General features: G+C 35.5%; 1 protein-coding gene across 1 annotated transcript in view; it reads left to right on the forward strand.

The window, feature by feature from the left end:
- ipo11 (importin 11) overlaps positions 1–20,162 on the forward strand; it is a 205,409-nt gene that overhangs the window by 80,170 nt on the left and 105,077 nt on the right. The window contains exons 17-19 of the mRNA XM_058783964.1: positions 15,565–15,598; positions 15,871–15,911; positions 16,002–16,118. Coding sequence (XP_058639947.1) covers positions 15,565–15,598; positions 15,871–15,911; positions 16,002–16,118 — 192 coding nt within the window. The remainder of the gene's footprint in view (positions 1–15,564; positions 15,599–15,870; positions 15,912–16,001; positions 16,119–20,162) is intronic.

The raw sequence follows: 20,162 nt of genomic DNA on the forward strand, positions 1-20,162 counted from the left end.
TAACCAAACGAATTATATAGGCCTATGAGATAAATCAGATGTATATGCAATGCATAAAATAAACACAATATTACAACCTACAATTGCACAAAAGGCTGCAAATGCACAAGCGAACTTAACTGTGCAGGAATGTGTAGCTCCGTTGTGGATGCACGCTTCCCGTAACAACACGCTAAAACATGGGTGCACAAAGATTCCATTAATTATTTAACAGTAATATGACAGACTTGTCCTGCACATGTTGCACTTCACTGTATTTAGCTTTTCGAAGTGATTCCAATAATATTTCAAGCAATTAAAAACCATCATGGCGAACAGTGCGCATCTGAAGTGCCTCTGCAGGAAATAATGCGTTATTTATCGCTTTAATATATCGGCCAAATTTTTTTATCGGTTCGATAACAGAAAAAATAACATTTATCAGCCGATTCCGAAATGGTGGCCGATATATTGTGCATCCCTAATTTATATACTATTATAGTTTATTTAAATTATTAATTATCTTTAATTTTTATATTTTTAGTATATTAATGAATATTATAATAAATATTTTAGTAAACTATATTTAAATTTTAAATGTAGTATTTTTGTTGCGTTCTTGTAATTTTTTTTATTCGTTTTTGTTCTTAAATATTACTGTTTAGGATTGATTTTTTTTTTTTTTTGATATTTTATTTGTTTCCAGTAATTAATTTTAGTGCTTCAACTTATTTCAGTTAATAGCCAAGGCAATATTTCTATACATTTTTATCTAATATTTATATTTTATTTTAGCTTGATTTCTGCTAATAAAAATTTGTTTTTATTTAGTTAGTTTTAATTAACGATAATAACCCTGATGTGATGTTATGCAGGAGAGCAATCATGAATTTCAATGCGCATTACCAATTATTGACTTGCTTTTCAGCATTGAAAGTCTTGACAAATCACCCATTGGTTCAAATCAATATTGTCTTCCCCTATTAGGAACGCGTGAGGACTCTGATTAGTCGCGTTGTGTCTCGGTAAATAATGAGAGACTTATGAACAGCACCATTAATCAGCAGCACCAGTAATCACTAATACGACTGCCAGTGACCAAATGCACCCTCCAGTCTGCAGCTTAGCCACATTCAGTTCAAAATCAATTTCATGTGCACTGTGAGAACCTTTTATGGTTTGTTTTGGCAATTGCTGTCCAACACTTTACCCAGTATACAGTCTTGTATTCGTTTGCTGTTCAATAGAGTTTCCTTTTCTCATTGGATATTCAGATATGTAGGTTCAAGCTGTTAAATGCATTGACCGAATTAACTGCCTGCATCAAGACTGTGCAGTTTTTTAAATTTTTAAATTTATTTATTTTTTTATTAGCTTATCTAATTTTTGTTTTAGAGGTGGCTCTTTAAGGGGGGTTAATTTAGAGACTAAATTTCTCAAGGGAATTTATCCAGCTGACGATATTAGCATGCTGTGCTATAGTGTGCCAACAGAGACTGTCAGAATGGTAAAACCCTGTCTGAAAGCGCTCTAAATTCCCTACCGTTACAGCACAGCTTCTGTACTCATCAGAGCAGCAAGGTTATAACACATTCATTGCCTTCAATAAATTTCAAGACAGTTACTGTCTGATCTCAGATAGCCAGCTGTGAGCAGTGTCCCCATTATTTTGCATAATCTTTCTTTTATGGAGACTGTGATAGGCTAAATATCAATAACCTTTTATTGCACAAAACTGTTCATTTGTTGAATCTCCTTCAGTTAATGTTGAGTTTTTAATTGTTGGTGTTTGTACTGCTTGAAGATATCTAGTTTTGCACATTCTTAATGTTTTTACCTTAATGTGGTAAAAAATATTTTTATATGCCTCTAGGATGTCAGCAATAGCTATTGGAATTCACCTTATGCAGACAGATGTTGGTAAGAATCCTTTCTTGTTGGTATTATCGGAGTCTGAAAATGGAATGAAGGCTTTATCAGCTGGCAGAGGAGTGGACACGTTCGTTCAGTGATGGAGAGAGAGGAAAATTATCATAGAAGTGTTTTTGGGATTTCTTCGAACGTTCAAGGCAAAGGATGATCCACAAATCATTTTCATTTCCTTCAACCTGATTGGAATTTTGATTGCGGTCGCTGGCTACGAAATGCTGCGTTCTAAAATAGGGACGGCAGCATGAAATCATCCAAGCATTTTATCTAGGTTTAACTCCTACCTGTTGTCCATTCCTGGCTTGATTACATTTACATTTAAGGCATTGATTACGGCACAGTATGCACCACAGAAAGTTATTACTGTGCAGCATTTAGCATGAAGATGAATATGTAGTAGGGGTGGGCAGTATGATCAATCTTATATCGTTGTATGCATAGTTTTATATCATGGTAACTGCATAAATCACAATATATTTATTTTTGCAGGAAATTAAATGTAAATGTAAAAAACTAAGACTACTAGCTAAAGTGTTTCTACTTTTAATTTTTTTTAAATTGCATTTTTTAATTAGAAATTATATTGACGACACAATTTTTCACGGAAATTCTATTAAATATCCCCCTTTAAAGAGTATCCAAAATGAATATGATCAGTTTCACAAATTTTCAGATTTGATTTGTGACTTAATCTTAAAATATTTCTTATTTTATATAATTTCTCTGTTTTATTTGTTTTTACATGTAGTTTTATTTAAAGGTGCTGTATGTAGGATTGACACTAGGTATTGCAGTCCAAATTCAAAATATTGGAGACAGGTTTTTTTCACCCGGCCCCTCCTCCTCAGACTTGACGCACACGCAAGGTTGCCAGATTAACAACACCAACAGGAACGAGCGCACATGACGATGAATGAAATTAAATACGCTGTGTTTTCCGCCAACTGGCAACCCGGGTGCCGAAATACAACTGGCAGTGGACGGGTTTCACAAACCATAACAAACACAGACATTCCGGGCCGGAATGCACATTTTCAAAGGAGAATAACTGACTGTAGCATTGTTTTTCAGATAAACAAGTATGTTAACTTAGCATGTTTCTTAAATATCTGCAAACATATTATGGTATTTTTATGCTTTAGTAGAGTCAAAATCCTACATACAGCACCTTTATTTAAAGGTTTTAATTACATTTTAAATACTAGATTGTCAATGTGAAATTCAGTGCACATTAGATTAAGTAATGCCTAATGCAACCAGTTAGTAATTTTACCCCCGGTCTGAGCTGTTTCAACTTAAATAAACTTGGACTAACTAATCTTAAAATATATCAGTATATATCAGTGCCTTTGTTTTGTCTCGAGATGCACCCCAGTAATGTTTTTTTCTAAGCATGTTTATAAAAATTTCTTAAACGTCCTAATTGAACTATAGCCTAATCCTGGTTTAGTCTAAGCCCTGTCTGTGAAACTAAAATTCTCTCATATCGCTGTATGGGTAGTTTTTTTTATAATGGTAACTGCATAAATCACAATGTCGTTATTTTTTAAAGAAAATTAAATGTGAATGTAAAAGTCTAAAATTACTAGTGAAAATGCTCATATTTTGCATTTTATAAAATTTACATTTTTTATTTTTTTAAATGAAAAATTTAAAATTTTTTACAAAAATTCAGTTAAGTAAAAGAATGTTTTACTATTTGGTATGTCCCTCTTTTACTAAAATGACAGCAATATGAACAAGTTAATTCTGCTGATCAATGTCACAAATTATCATATTTGTGACATAGTGCAGATTTTTTAATATTTCTTATTCATTTTATATCGTTTCATTGTGTGTGTGTGTGTGTGTGTGTGTGTGTGTGTGTGTGTGTGTGTGTGTGTGTGTGTGTGTGTGTGTGTGATTGTTATTTATTTAAAGGTTTAACACTAGAACCGGCAGAGGTCGCTGTATACCTAAAAGCGCCAGCGGGTAAAATTTACTCACACACATGGCAACTGTTTTTATATGGCTAAAGAACATTATTTCACTGTATTATGCCACTGTCTTCACAAAGAAGTGTCTAGAGTCATGAAATGATTGTCTAGTCGTCAACTATATTTTTACCCTGTTGTTTTATGTTCAAGACTTTTTAATGCAGCCTACACTAATCCATAATGGTCAGTAAGCTAAAAAAAAAAGAAAACAAAAAGCCTGCACTGACATCGAATATTAGTAGGTAGTAAATATTTGGGTGGTGTAATATTATAATACAATGTCATTAATCACTATATTAGGATAACCCATGTTATTAAAATGACTAAAATTGCCAATATACAATAATGAGCAATAATAATTCACCACACTGCATAGGATGATGCTATGACAAATTCAAGCGCACAGCTTCACCTAGGCCCAATTATTAATTTTAGTTATATCATTTATAATTTGAATAAGAGAACAACACCAATAAACTTGTTTTATTCATTACATCATAGATCGAATTTTTTCTTTTTTTCTTCAGGAAACGGCCAGACTAGAATAAACAGTAAACGATATGGCAAGACAAAGATGAAATAATAAAACCAAAGTTAGACCAATTATGAGTAACGTTAGGCTAAAACATCTAAATATGATATCTGGATTACTGACAGATGAGCCGACCCAGGACGCATAACTTACCATCAGACTCTCCATCACTCACGGCATTTAGTGTTTCTAATACCTACCTTCCATAAATCGCCTTCTTTTAGTCATTTTGACTTTATTTATGAAACTGATAACCGCTAAATCAGTGAGTGGAAGGCGTTGCCTAGAAATGTACAATGTTAAAACATAAGTGGCAAGAAAATGACAGTGTGAAAATACATGCATTATATAGCGGGTAAATTTGACCCGTGAGGTATAAATGCTCCGTTTTTTGATCTGGTTTTATCTAAATAATTTTTAACAACATTGGATTGTAAATGACAGAATTTTAGTTAAAGTCAATGACTGGGAGACTTGAATGTTTTGTTGAAAATCTGTTATGTACATTTGAAAAAGAGCCACGGGTAAAATTTACCCCGTGGCGGTTCCAGTGTTAAATAAAATTTTAAAACTAGATAGTCAGTGTGGACTCCAGTGTACATAAATAACTTTTGTTTTGAATTGTGCAAGCATCTCATAATAACTCATCTCATTTTCTTTACTTATTTTTGACACGTCCCACTCTGTAGTTTCATATTCCATATTTCTCTCAAATAGCATGTAAATAGTGTAACACAGTCCTGCCCATTCATAATCCATGTGAATTTTTCTGGCCTCATGCTGTTTGCGCCGTCATACTGCCCGACCTTACTATGTTCTTATTTATTCATTGATCTGTTCATTGTATTTATGGAAGCCTGTGTAGTCTAAGCACCAATGCCGATGTGAGGCCCACTCTCTCATGTCATATCGTCCCTGCAGGCTTCACAGGCTCACCAGATCCAGTTTAAATATTTAAATTGTGGAGATGACAGACCATTAGCATGCTGTTCAAATGTCTGAGAGCTCCCCGCCAAGCACACTCGCTTGGGTGTTTGTGTATGTATTTACGTGCATGCCACGGGAAATTGGAGTCAGAGACCACTGGAACGAGGCAAACCACGGGCTCACCAAACACTATTAAATCTCCTTCAGCTATGCAGCTGGTAGGTACGTGTGACGGGGAGTCCAAATAAAGTTTACATGTTTAATATTAACTTATCAAACCGAGTAAAAACCCAGCTCCTTTTCACTCAGCTGACCCATCCAGAGAGGTAACGGTGAACAAATATTATTGAACGATGGAAGACGGAACAAACTGGGAAGGCCGATAAGATATTCATTTAATGTATTTCACATTTCATCGCATACGTGTCAGGCATTGAAATGTTGTCACGTCTCAGGGGTGAGTCTCAAATGGCGACAGAGCAATATGGATGTAAAACCTGAGGCGTTTATAGCATTTCATCAGCCTACTGGGGCTTATTTTCTAGGGGAATCTCTTGAGATCGTTTAATTTTGGCTCCTTACTTTGGGAGCAGCATTTTTATGGTGTAGCATTAAAGGGCATAGTACACCCAAACGTGAAAATTCTGTCATTGCTTATTGACCCTCATATACTGTATGTGAAGATATGTGACCCTGGACCGCAAAACCAGTCTTAATTTGCTGGGGTATATTTGTATCAATAGCCAAAAATACATTGTATGGGTCAAAATTATAGATTTTTCTTTTATGCGAAAAATCATTAGGATATTAAGTCAAAATCATGTTCCATGAAGATATTTTGTCAATTTCCTTCTGTAAATATATCACAACTTAATTTCTGATTAGTAATATGCATTGCTAAGAACTCAATATTTCCAGATTTTCAAATAGTTGTATCTCGGCCAAATATTTTCCTATCCTAACAAACCATACATCAATGGAAAGCTTATTTATTATTTCATAAAATCGATCCTTATGACTGGTTTTGTGGTCCAGGGTCACGTGTTTTCATGCTGTGAAAGTTATTAGAGTCAAATTTTGCTGTTTTGAACCCCATTGCGGTGTTTCCCACAGAATTTTCCAACAGACTTTGTTGGACCTTGGAAGAAAATGTTGTGTATTTTTAAATTTAAATGCATCAATCTGGTGTACTTTGGGAAAAATTAAAAGTCCCAACCCCCTGTTTGAACAGAGTATGAAGTCTTTTCATTGACTTGTACCTAGACTTTAAGGTGGACTCAAACTTCTTTTTAGTTGATTGTGTCTCAGTCCACATCACTTTGACACTGGTGTTTTAGAAAGCCAAAGAATTAAAAATAAATAAATAAATAATTTAAACAATATAATAATAATAATTCTTATTATTATTTTATCCCCAAGACAGTAATAAATTAAACTGCAAAATAAAAAAGTAAATTAATATTTCATTATACAAATAATTTTATTTATTTTACTGTAGTAAAATTACTTCTCTTGCAAGAGTTAAATCTTCAAGCTTTTATTTTGCTGTAAATCTGCAGTTTCTTTGAAAACAGTTTTACAAATCCAGTGAATTGGTCCATCCACAAAAATGTTTGAAATTATGTGAGCACATGCAGAAATAGAGTTTAGTGTTATTTAGTGTGAACCAAGCCACTCTGCGATGCTTGAAAACACCGGATCATGAGCTGCTTGCTTGTACTGTAAGAACAAAGTGCCATGTATAGAATTTGTATTTTTGGGTGAACTAATCATTTAAATGTAACTTTTGGCTACAGTTTTTATCTGCAACTGTGACCAAAACACATTTTAACCAGGAAGCAAATGGCTACTAAACAGATTTTACTTTCTGCAAATTAGCGGGCTCTACATTCATAGTTTTCGAGGTGAGCCATCAGCGCTCTAGAGGTGCTGTCATGTCAGTGTGCAGACGTGCGGTGTGAGTAGTCTTGACAGTTGCCGCGGGGCCCGGAGGCTTCAGGCAAAGACGAACTACTCTTACACGGCTCCAACATATCAACAACTCTGGAGCTTTTACCCTTCTGCTTATAAAACAACCCATCAGTCATTTTTTGGGTTCAATTAAAGCTCCACGAGTCTAGAAATTCATTATAGGCCAGTCAACCACCATTCAAATAATGACATGTTGTGGTCTGTGTGGTTTTGATTTCAGGCTGAGAGGTTGCAGATTCTAACTCTGTGTGAGTGGCAATTTTTTAACAACCAGTTAAAGTTATATTTGTTTGTCAGAATGTGTTTACCAGGAACATTTTACTTGTGTCCTATACACAGTAAATGCAAGGTATTCCGGTTAATCACAGATCCAAAATGGTCCAGTGTGTAATCTATATGTGAAAATCAGTGATGGGCAGTAGCGTCGCTACAAGTAGTGACGCTACTAGTTTAACTACATTTCTCAGTAGCGTGGCCGTAGCGTCACTGCTTTCTGAATCAAATAGCTTTTCGGTAGTTAAGCTCTTTTTTTGATCAAGTAGCGCGGTAGCGTCAACAAAAGCTAACGTTACATTTTCCAAAGAAAGCATTCTGAAACTCGAGCTCAAATCAGAAATATAACAGCTACGGATCACTGATCCTGGATCAGTAAGTGACACCACAGACACTAAAGCTCGTAACGCCATTGGCTCCTTAAGCTGTCAGTCAAACCTCATTATTCCTCCCGCCTCTCTCGTCAATGAAGTGCGGCACACATTTTGGAGCATCTCAGCTTGTTTGCAGTCTGAAGGTAAATAAAGAACTGTTGATTGAATAAGTACAGCGGTTTCTTTACTCAAAAAACACTATTCATAAAGGCTAATGCCTTTTTGTTTGCTTGTTTGTTTGTTTGTTTGTTTTTTGTTTTTGAGGAGCGGAGAAGAGTTCTAGTATTTGTTGTCAAGTCACAGCCAAATAGCTCGTGCGAGCGCTGAATCTTTCATAATATGATACTTTGGCCAAATAACAGAAAAAAACTGAACGCCCAAATAATGACAGAAAACTGGGGAAAACGGGACACGAGTCAGGAGAAAAAATAAAAAAAACCTTCGCTGGTCAAAACCTTCGTATTTGAACTTGATTTTGGTGAAATGTTTATATTAATATCTAATGACACATGCAACGATGCAAATAAACATAGCCTATCTGTAGGCCTAAACATCTATATGGTAACACTATACAATACGATTTCATTAAAATACTTTTGTTACAGTATTTATTCATCTTTGTTAATGTTAGTTAATGAAAATACAGTCGTTCATGTTAGTTCACAGTGCATTAACAAATGTTAACAAACAACTTTTGATTTTAATAATGCGTTAGTAAATGTTGAAATTAACATTAAGATAAATGCTGCAGAAGTATTGTTCATTCTTAGTTCATGTTAACTACACTAGTTAACTAATCTTAACTACTGAACCTTATTGTGAAGTGTTGCCATTTATATAAATGTATCTGTATACAATAAAGCCACAATACCAACTACAAATAGGAGGTTTCCGGCCAACAGCAAAAATTAATTTTGCCTATGTTACAATATGAGGTAAATCCGGCCCTGTATTTGATACTGATTATGTTGCCAAATTGGTTTGGAACAGCTGTTGAATAAACAATTAAACTGAACATGCCTGTCTATCTGCTTGACTGACAGTTTTATTGATCACTGAGAGAGCATTGACTTGGTATGATGTTGGTTCAGTAGAATTTTTTTTAAATTATTTTTTTAAATAGCTTGGATGTAGTAAACTACTTTTGCCATGTTGCTGTAGCTTAGCTTGCTACATTTCCCAGGGCTGTAGCTTTAATGTAGTTAAGCTTCATTTAAAGAAGAGTAACTGTTAGCTTAGCTCACTACATTTTCCAAGTAACTTGCCCAACACTGGTGAAAATATTTTGTTTTGTTATAATACAGATGCAGATGTATGGAAGAGGATTAGGGCCAGTCAATAAAAAAAACAAAAAAAACAAAGTCATTATAATGTGGGATTAAACTCGTTAAATTTCAAGAAAAAATGTCAAAATAAAATGTTGTGAATTAACTCATTAAATTTAGAAAATAAAGTCGTTGTGTTTTGAGAAATAAAAATTACATTTTAGAGAAAAAAAGTTGAAATAAAATGCAGAGAATAAACTCTCTTGTGTGTTTGATTTGAGTAGATATATAGATTTTTTTTTATGTGTAAATTAAAAACTACATCAGGCCTTAAACCTGAAGCTTTTTGTCGCAGACTTGAAACATATAGGGGGAAATTATATCATATGTTTATAATTATTTAAACTTCATTATAATAATTTATTCAATGACTTTGCTCTGGGTGGATGGCAGCTGTGGTCTTCTAATTATTGACCTCTGTCAATAGTCAATAGCACTGAATGGTAAGGTGTGTGCGAAAAATGTGCAGCGTTTGGCCAGTTCTGAAATGAGGGACCTCACCAGATTTGGAGACAGAGGAGCTCTCGTGCCTCCAGGAGCTTTCAACACAGCAGTAGATCATTTATCTTACATGTTTCAACGTGGCCCGAACTCTATTATGCAAAGGAAATGAGATTGTGCTACTTCTATTTCATGGTTTGTCAGCTTGAAAAGAACAGACTAATCGCTTTCATATGCACGCACCCTCATACATATATACAGCTTGTATGCAGATACTGTACACTTGCGCAGCAGCCCTCAATTGCACTGGGGAAAAACTACCTTCTCTTTATTGTTTTGATGTCTGATTATCCATGTCAGTGTTTTTGTTTTGTATCATCAGTTATTATGGATATTGTAATGTTTATCTCCTCATTAAGCTTGCTGACTCAAAATTAGGTTTTTGATTTTGTCAGCAATAATGAAAATAAGCTGAAAAGAATTGTCATGACAAAATAGATTTAAATCATTTGAATTAAAACGTTTTTTTTTTTTTTTTATAAATATGAGAACAAAATAACACTTCGAGTTATTAAAAATGTGTTTAGAAGGGGAAAAAATGAAGAGAGAATGAGTTTGAGCTGTTTGAGCTTCTTAAGATGAAATACCAGGAAACTAAACCACTTTGCTAACTCACTTGAGATTAGGGCTGCAACAAACGATTATTTTGATAATCGATTAATCTAACGATTATTGGATCGACTAATCGCCGATTAGTTCACTGATTAATCAGTAGACTTTGTTTGATTATTCAGCTTTTGCAACTAGTTAAAATATTAAGTTACACATATTCTAACATAAATAAAGGTCACTTCAGCTTTAGAAAAGCATATTACGTAATTACAATTAATTGGTAACACTTTACAATAAGGTTCATTAGTTAACATTAGTAAACATGAACTAAGAATGAACAATACTTCTACAGCATTTGTTAATCGTAGTTAATGTTAATTTCAGCATTTACTAATGCATTATTAAAATCACAAGTTGTGTTTGTTAACATTGGTAAATGCACTGTGAACTAACATGAACAAACAATGAACAACTGTATTTTTGTTAACCAACATTAACAAAGATTAATAGTTAAATGTAATAAATGCATTGTTCATTGATGTTAATTAATACATTAATGTTAACAAATTATACCTTATTGTAAAGTGTTACCAATTCATTATACAAATAGATGTATTTGGCACACAAAATAAGATGACAGACAGAGACACTCTCTCACCATTTAATTAGCTACATGAAAAAGTAACCAAATGACACATCTTTCACATTCTGCGTAACATCTCCTTTTGTAAGTCATATAGATAAGAAACAAAATAAAAGTAAGTGATAAGACGCTTTGGATAAACTATTTTATTCACAACATAATGTCTTAAAATACCTTATAGGGTTATGATAACCAAAACAGTCCTGAGCTAGATCATGCTTTGATTTCTGTAAACCAAACTATCACTTTAATGAAATTATTTTTTTCCCCACTAATAAAAATATTTTATCATTAGCTAGCTCCACACTGGAGAGCTGCTTTACAGAAAATCAAGTTGTAATTCTAACTGAAAGCAACACTGACTCTGGTTTTTCATGTTTAATACCGTAAAGCTACTTGAATTAAGGCTATCTATTGCATAAAGTACTATATAAATAAACATGATGTGACCGGACTTTACTGGAGTAACGTAACATTACTGAAAAGCAGAGCTCATGCAAACATCTACATCGTTGTAATCAGATGCATTTTTAACTGCTGCTTTCACACTGCTGTCAGTTTTTGTTGTGTTTATTTCGTTACTGAGAGGAAAGCGCGCAATATATATTTACATATTCATCAAACGCCGCTCAGGTTCGGGTGTGTCTTCTTCTCATGAATTGCATCCAGGAGAGCTGAATTACATTCTTGCGCTACAGCGCCACACTGGTCAAACCGCAGTATTGCAGGCTCTTACATTAGGTCATATGAGATCAAACGATTACTCGACAACAAAAGTAATGTCGACTAATCGTTGCAGCCCTACTTGAGATGTAACGATATTATCAATATCGTGATATCGCGATGGCGTATTGTATTTATATCACATTGCTTACATTATTATAACGGTTGTTAATTTTGTAAGTATGTATTTTGTGACACCGATTTTAACTTAATGAAATATGAAACATTAAAAAACAATTGTTGGTAATTATGACTTGTTAGTAGAAACTTTTGTTTATCTGTAAAGCATTACGGATTCATGAATAGGGTTGGGTACCGAAACCCGGTACCAATATGGCACCGGTACCTATGTAACCGGTATGTACTAGAACTGAATCAGAACGGAGATTTCGGTGCCTCATTTCGGTGCCATGCCTGAGCGATCGATTGAAATATTTGTCCTTTGTTTCTCCAAAACAAACGTAAGAAGCATCATCACCGGTACCTCACGTGAAAAATTATTTCCCGACTGAGAAAATGCACGTGAACTCAAGTCGGAAAGCTATAATAATACAAGTCCAACAAATCTTTGTAGTAACGCGAGCGTGCTGTTTTCACATTCCGACTTAAAAGCACAACTCGGGAAATGAGAGCATCCGAGGAGCGCGTGAATGCAGAATTTACACTTGCTCTGACGGCAGCAGGTAGCCCTCCATTAACTAGTTAAGCTAAACATTCTTAAATTAAAATGCCTAAAGCTGAAATTATATTGTATTCACGTTTTTAAACCTGTTGTCCAACCAAAGAGAACATTATAACCTTTTTAGTCCACAACACCAGTTAAATGCTTCCTTTTGTGATCTGATGTAGCATCTTGTCACAGAATGAGGCAGAAAATATGTTCATTAGGCTACTAATACATCGATTGGCAATGGATTATAAATATACTTAATTATTATGAAAATACCAGAGATGGCTTGAATAACACAGATAAACTATACATTGTCGTAGTCGAGTGTTTATTGTATTTGTTTTATCATTCAAAACGTTTATATATTGTTTACTCCGTTACATCCGTTCCATAGCAATGCATTTGTCCATATTGGGGATTTCCTGGAGCTTCACGAGTTCTGCTACTTCTGTGACTGGATATGTGGATTTTTTTGTGTGAGGGCGCCCTCTGGCATTCAGTATGAATGAAAAAGATATCATGTGTTTAGTGCTAATGGCCAATCCAATTATTAATTGGAAATTTTTATTTATTTATTTTTTATTATTTTTAAGTATCGGTTCAGGCATCGTTTAGGCACCGGTACCGTTTTAAAAGTATCGATTTGGCACCGGTATCGGAAAAAACCCGAACGATACCCAACCCTATTCATGAAGTGCTTTTTTAAAGACTTTTTAAAATTTTTTTATTTCATATGCATTTGGTAAAAATGTTATTTGTTGCAGTTTTTGCCATTTTGCAGGTCTGTCTTGAACACATTTTAAGCCATTTTTAAAACGTGTGAAAATAACATGTCGAATATTGAATACAATGATGGGACATTTTCTTCAAAGCACAAAAACTATAGCTAAAACAAAAACTGTGAAAAATGCACGACTCTTGGATCTGTGTTTGCGTGGGAAGTCTTGTGGGGGAATTACTGTGGCAGCTGTGTCTTCTGCGATTGCTTGTGGAGACTAATAGCTATTATTCAACAGCTTCTCCATTCAGACGAGCAGAAGAAAGCAGGATTAGACGCTCATATCCATAACGGAGGCAAGCTGAGCAGACTGATAACAGTGATACGGGCAGAACCTTTGGGTGAGCAGACCCATGTTGATCGACCGCTCTGGTTGGCCAGGTAGCACATGGACCCGTCCGACATCCGCAGGCAGGCGTCTACCTCGTTAAAGAGTTACTGTCACAGAATCCCATCTCGTCACTCATAATTCTCTCATATCTGCTGGGTGGGTGCTCTGTACTCTGGCAGGGAGCGAAGTGCTTTATTTTCAGCCGGTGTTTGATGTTTTATGCTGCAGATGCCTCTGAGAGAGAAGGCGGCCCTGCTTATCTCTGCTTTTATTCCTCTGTAGAATATGTAAGCCCTCCTAAACCCATTTCAATGAAGATGGATTGAATTCGGTAACGGTCGACATGTTTTTTTTTTTTTTTTTCCCAGTTGACGTATTGTTTCTGGTAGTTACATGCCTGTCATTTAGCAATGAAAGTGCTTAGAAAATAGCAGGTTTTGTGTGTCTTAATTGGTGACTAAATAGGAGCATAAATGTAGTGCAAACTGTACGACTTGTCGCTGCTCGCTGCACTTACAGTCTTCTACGAGTACAGTTGTAGCCCCCTAGAGACTTATGGGATGTTCACACTTGACAGTTTCTGTCTCCAAAATCACACACTGCCATCTAACATGCTTTCATTCATCTAACAAGAATTATTTGGTTACACTTTATTTTTATAAGGTGTCCTTGTTTCCCTGTTACAGTGTAGTTATTAAATTATGTACTGAGTAATATTAACTCACGGCATGTACTTATTATAGGGTTAGGGTTTAGTTTAAGGTTAGTTTCCTGTAGTTGTGGTATTTCTTTAGTATATACAACAACAAAGTAATCAAAATTGAGAGTTTCCAGCATTTCCATGAACATGAACGACAGCGACCATTGGTGATGCAACAAAGCAGCTGTCAGCTGTAAACAGACTTTAAATGAAAGAACTATCTGAAGATGAATCAAACCAAAATGTCTTTGTTGTCAGCTTGGGTCTTTGTCCGTTAACTACTTAATAAATGCATTGCTCTAGGCCCTTGGCTATTACTCAGAAAATTGCTTGATCATTAAGTTTGATGTGTTGGGGAAATTTCATCATCTCCTGCTATAGCTCGTTATAAAGCTGTTTGTGGAGCGCAGCATGCTGTCCCATCAGCCTGTGTAATAGATCATTGTGAGAGGGTGGCAGGGTCTGTCATTAGCCACCTGCTTGAGTCGCACTCTTTATGCGATCCTTGCTAACACCCTCAGGCTCCTCCGTTATCCCATACCGGCACAACCTTTTAATGATGTTAATTTTGTTTTGGTTACAGGCTAACTCTCAAGATTTATATGTTGAGGAAACTTGAGTAGGCTTAGAGGTCTCTTGTCAACATGCACCACACTGATTTAAGGTGAAATTAATGGCTGTCCTTTAAAAGAGTTCTTTGGAGGTGAAGCGTGTAAAATAGTTTTGCCTAGCCCAGTTTAGGGTAAAGAGAAAACTATAAGTAAGCCACCTGTATGCAGACTTCCTGCAGTGTACTCTGGTCAAGGCAGGGGTTGGCAGACGACCTGAGTGGGACTACCTATTTGACTGAACATTGACAGATGGGGATGGGGCGAAAGCGATGGTACGCTCTTGGGGAATCGCGTATACTACCATTCAAAAATGTTGGTAATATTTGGTATCTTTTTAAGGCTGCATTTGTTTAATTAAAATGCAAATACAATAAAAACAGTAACATTTTGAAATTGTGTAATTACGTTTAAAAATAACTGCTCTCCATTTTAATATATTTAATAAATGTTTTTTTTTTTTTTTTTTTGACACAGCTGAATTTTCAGCAGCCATTACTTCAGTCTTTAGTGTCACATGATCCTTCAGAAATCATTCTAATTTGTTGATTCAATCAAGTTAATTCAAACAAGTAATGTGATGAATCGGTAAAAAATGTCTCAGAAATGCTTTTGTTCAGAAGGTGTGGAATCTCTGAATCATTATTTCCATTTCATTTGGTGTCACTAGTGGTGTGGAAGAGACACACTTCAGCATTAAAATTTCATACTTCACAGCCCAAATCATGCTTTATTAATTTTTGTATAATAATGCAATTTTTCTGTGTTTCAGGTTCGCATCGAAACAGCCACAACTCTAAAGCTGGATATCCTTTCCTCTGATGATGCTAAGCCCACCGTAGTTTACAGACTTAACACCAGGCTGGTCATTTGTCAGCTTTAATTGGATGCATTTAAGCACTCTTGTAATTAGTTTGCCTATTAACCCGTAGCCATTCAACAACTCCCACTTGTTTGCATGGCGTCGTATGATTACTTTAATCACTCTCATCCTCATTCATCTGCATGTCAGATAATCATGTGTATTTAAGAGTTCATTGCTTCTCACCTGCAGTCATTACACTTAACTCAGCCTTACCCGTGGATGACTTCGAGTTCAGAACTGAGCAGTTCTTACCGGTAAGATTGGTTGTTTTGAACATGTGACATCATTGCATTTAATCTGTTGAGTTAAAGGTCTTCATTAGCAACTCTTTTATTCCTTTTCAGTACTTGGAGTCTATATTCAGCCTGTTGTTCCAGCTGTTGCAACAGGTCAACGAATGCGACACCAAAATGCAAGTTCTCCACGTTATTTCCTGCGTCATCGAGAGAGTCAGCATCCAGGTGAGCTTCAACCCTTCCTAGAGGTCAAATGAAGTCATCTGAACGCACAGGGTTCAATCTTGACTCTACAATCAGTTGCTTTTCTAGATATTCCTCAGGCCACAATTTGTTGTTTTTGCACACTGAAAGACACATATTGATGTCATATCATTACTAGACCATGCTGACTGAGGACAAGGCCACAACCTGCTTTGAAAATAACCTTTAGCTATTGCGTGAGCCTTGACTCTGAGTCATTTGATGAATGACATTTATTGTAGTCATGTTAGAATGCAAAGCTTGTGATTTAAGCTTTGTTCAGTCAAACGTGCATAAATTACAAGCGGTTCGTACCGTGTGTGTGTTGGAAGCAGAGGTGGGGACAAGTCACATGTTCAAGTCTCAAGCAAGTCCCAAGTCCCTACCATCAAGTCTCAAGCAAGTCTCAAGTCACAGTACAAACAAATCAAGCAAGTCAAGTCAAGTCAGTGGCTCACCTCAAGCAAGTCAAGTCGAGTCCTGATAAGGGTCAAGTCAAGTCACAGTATCAGACAGGAACAATTATATTTTTGCCACACGACCTTATTCATTTTTCCTTTTTTTCATTTCCTTTTTTAATTATACATTTTAAATACTAATGTTTTAAATATAACATTTTGAAAATAGACAAAATACTACTTTGTACGTCTGATAAGTCTGTAATTGAGAAAATATTGATAAAAATACAAGATAAAAATATGTATCTCATATTTATGTTATATTGAGTTTGACCATCCTAGGAGACAAAGATAATAGATGTTTGAAAATGATTTCGCATTAAATATCTCCAGTGAAGACTGGGATTCAGTCTGGGAGCACGCTAAAGAATTTCAGTGTGTAACAAAACATGCTATTCAATTTTAAATAATATGCTGACTACAAATCACCCCTTATATCAGAAATAAAATGGACCCAAAATTTTTCATCGGATATAGACACCCTATTTGGACTGTATCTTTCACTTTGCATGATTGCCTACATTGTTCTTGAAAACTATTGTCATCATGGCTCAAAACAAGAAGCCTATTGCTGTTAATGTTTATGTATCTTCCCCTGTAGCTTATCCATTTCTTTGATTTTATCTTAATAAGAACTAAATTGACAGCTGTGCATTTAAGGTCTGCTTAAGCTTTTTGTTTTGTTTCGTTTTTGTTTTCTGTTTGTTCTGTAGGAAAAATAATTAATTAAAAAAATCGAATATAGAAATATGAAATTAACTGATAGACCAACTCAATGTCATTAATGCCGCCAGTAAGTGGTGGCAAATCACAGCTTTATCACAGAAGGGTTCACTGAACCGATTCATTCAAAACAGTTGATTCGTTCATGAACAAGCAAGAATGGGCCACTGATTCACTCAACCGATTCGTTCAAATCCCTGGATTGGTTCAGTATTCAGTGTGTTGCTTAGAGACGCGCGTAACTCTAGCTGTGGGCTCAACGGAACTGTTGGCAGCCGCGCTGAAAATATTACTAAATATCGTATATTATAAATATAAAAACTTACACTAGGGCCATTTTGACAACATATCTTGGATTTTGGGTTCAAGAGAAATATCACTAATCGATAAAACACTGTGGTTTCCGTGGTACAATTCCATATAGCCTATTGATTTACACAGAGGGATACTCGACACTAAAGCACTGTTTTGAGAGGCAAACGCCAGCGAAATTTAAGTTTGACGTCGTTAATTATAAACACGAGATTAATAATTTATAATCACTTTAATTTAATGACAGACCTAAACTGAATTTAAGACCAATGCTGTTTTCAACTAACGAACAAGCTTACATACCTTCCTTTATGAAATGGTGACATCCTGGCTTTGCAAATGCATACAGTTTGGAAGAGTGTTAATCCAAACATCGCGAGATTCTCTTGCTCCATGTTTTTGGCGCGCTGTGTTCCTGTGCTCGTGCAGTGTCATGAACTGCGCAGACTCGGATCACTTCTGCCGCTGGTTCAGTGGCTTGCCTTTTGTTTACCAAATTATGTCGTAATGATTTATAATAATAATAATTAGATTTGTTATAAAGTCAAGTCCTGCCGAGTCATGAAGGTCAAGTCAAGTCAAGTCTCAGGTCACTGGATCTCAAGTCCAAGTCAAGTCGAGTCATTTTCTTTATTTAGTCAAGCAAGTCACAAGTCCTTAAATTTGCGACTCGAGTCAAGTCATGTGACTCAAGTCCCCCACCTCTGGTTGGAAGTAACCTTCCATGTCAACTTCGCGCAGCACAGGAGATACTTAATGCCCTATCGAATGATTTAGTGCTCCTCAATATTGCCCCGTAGGAGCAGATATTCAGCTTAAAGATTAGTCAAATCACCAGTATTAAATATGAAAGCGTTTTCATGCAGCACGTCCATCCATTTTTTGGTTCATGCTAATGGGCCGTACCACCTTAGGAGAAAATTTATTCTCGTTTTCCATCATTATGCGCTCAGAAATGTATCTTTTGACAAATCTTTTTGACATTTCAGTTTTTTACCTTTTTCGCTACTTGTGCAATAATGGCTTTTCTGTCATACTCTCCTTGATCTTTAACTGCTTTGTCATAAGTTCCTCTTGCCAGAGCTTAACTCTTTTCACCTTTTGTTAAAGTTTATGTCACTCATGGTATGAAATCTCAACTGGCCGTGCCATTTTAAAAGGTGTGGAATGTTTTAGTGGGGCTGTGTATTGGCAAGAATCTGGTGATATGATACGTATCACGAAACAGGGGTTGCGATACGAGATATTGCGATACTGTACACAGACCAGAACACACTGGGATCTGCATTTGCAATAATCAGTCCCTTTAACATTCAACATTATTGAACCACTTTTTGTGCAGTACGAGTAAAGGGGGGAAAATTCAAGTGCTTGCAGGATTCTTTAGTCAAATGTATATGTATAAAATGTATTTTATAAAAAGACCATATGTATTTTTAGACCCTACTTTAAAGGTTCACAATTTAAGTTTACAATTGTGACATACAATGTCATAACATTTGATCTGAACAAAAAATGACATCTGCTTAATATCAATGAAAAATAAAGTGCTTGCAGGATTCCTAAAGAAAACAAAAATTTTTTTACAAATGTTTCAGAAACGTTCTCAGAACCTTTCAACTTAGATTTTTCAGTTTGTATTTATGTTCCTCGTGGAATCGGCGAGACCGCGACGCAAGCACCGCCCAACTGTACAAAACGCCCCCAACACGTTCCTGTCTTTGTGTAGCATCTACAGCTCTGCATTTTCTTTTGAAGGATCCTAGCATTAGGGATGTGCAGCATTTTAAAGAAAAAGAGAAAGTTTCTTGTGAATACGATCCTTTCAGTCTTACATTGAGGGAAGCATTTTTTCTGCCTGTTTCTGCGTAATAGTGAGAGAAAGTTTAAAATTAGAGTCACACTGTGAGATATAAAATCACAATTACAAGGAACCATAACAATTCAAATCTGTTGAAGCCGTTTCAACCTAGAGTTGAAAAATAGTCAATTGCATCTTTATTTCTTCCAATTGCAATATCTGAAGTTGTAATTGTGAGCAATTAACTTTTGATTGTTTTTTCAGCACACTTGTGCTCATTTCACATGGGATGTTGTTTTGTCTTAAAGGCACAGCAGTTAAAAAAATAAAATAAATCTATGTTAAGACCTTTGTGAAAACCCTAGTTTTGTCACTTGTTGTTCAGGCAGGGCTTAAAATTATGTTTAAAGGTTCAAATTGGCAGTGTAATCTGATTAATTTACAAAATATTTAGCAGTTAATTTAGTCATGTTTCTTTTTTTAAAGATATGCAAATACTGTCATCAGTGGTTTGTGCACAGTGACAGACTGCTAGCGGTGTATGTTTCCTTCGAGCAGAAGAAAATGCTGATAAAGCACCAAAATGCTAGGAGCTTGACAGCAAAAAAACAATGTTTTCTAAATGTTTACTAAGCTACTGCATTCAGTTGCAATGAGAAAATGTTAAGTATGTTAGAAATTTACATGTGAATTATCATTAAGACGTCAACACTGGAAGCACTGAGTTTTACA

The sequence above is a fragment of the Onychostoma macrolepis genome, chromosome 08 (genome assembly GCF_012432095.1).
Source record: "Onychostoma macrolepis isolate SWU-2019 chromosome 08, ASM1243209v1, whole genome shotgun sequence".
NCBI lineage: Eukaryota > Metazoa > Chordata > Actinopteri > Cypriniformes > Cyprinidae > Onychostoma > Onychostoma macrolepis.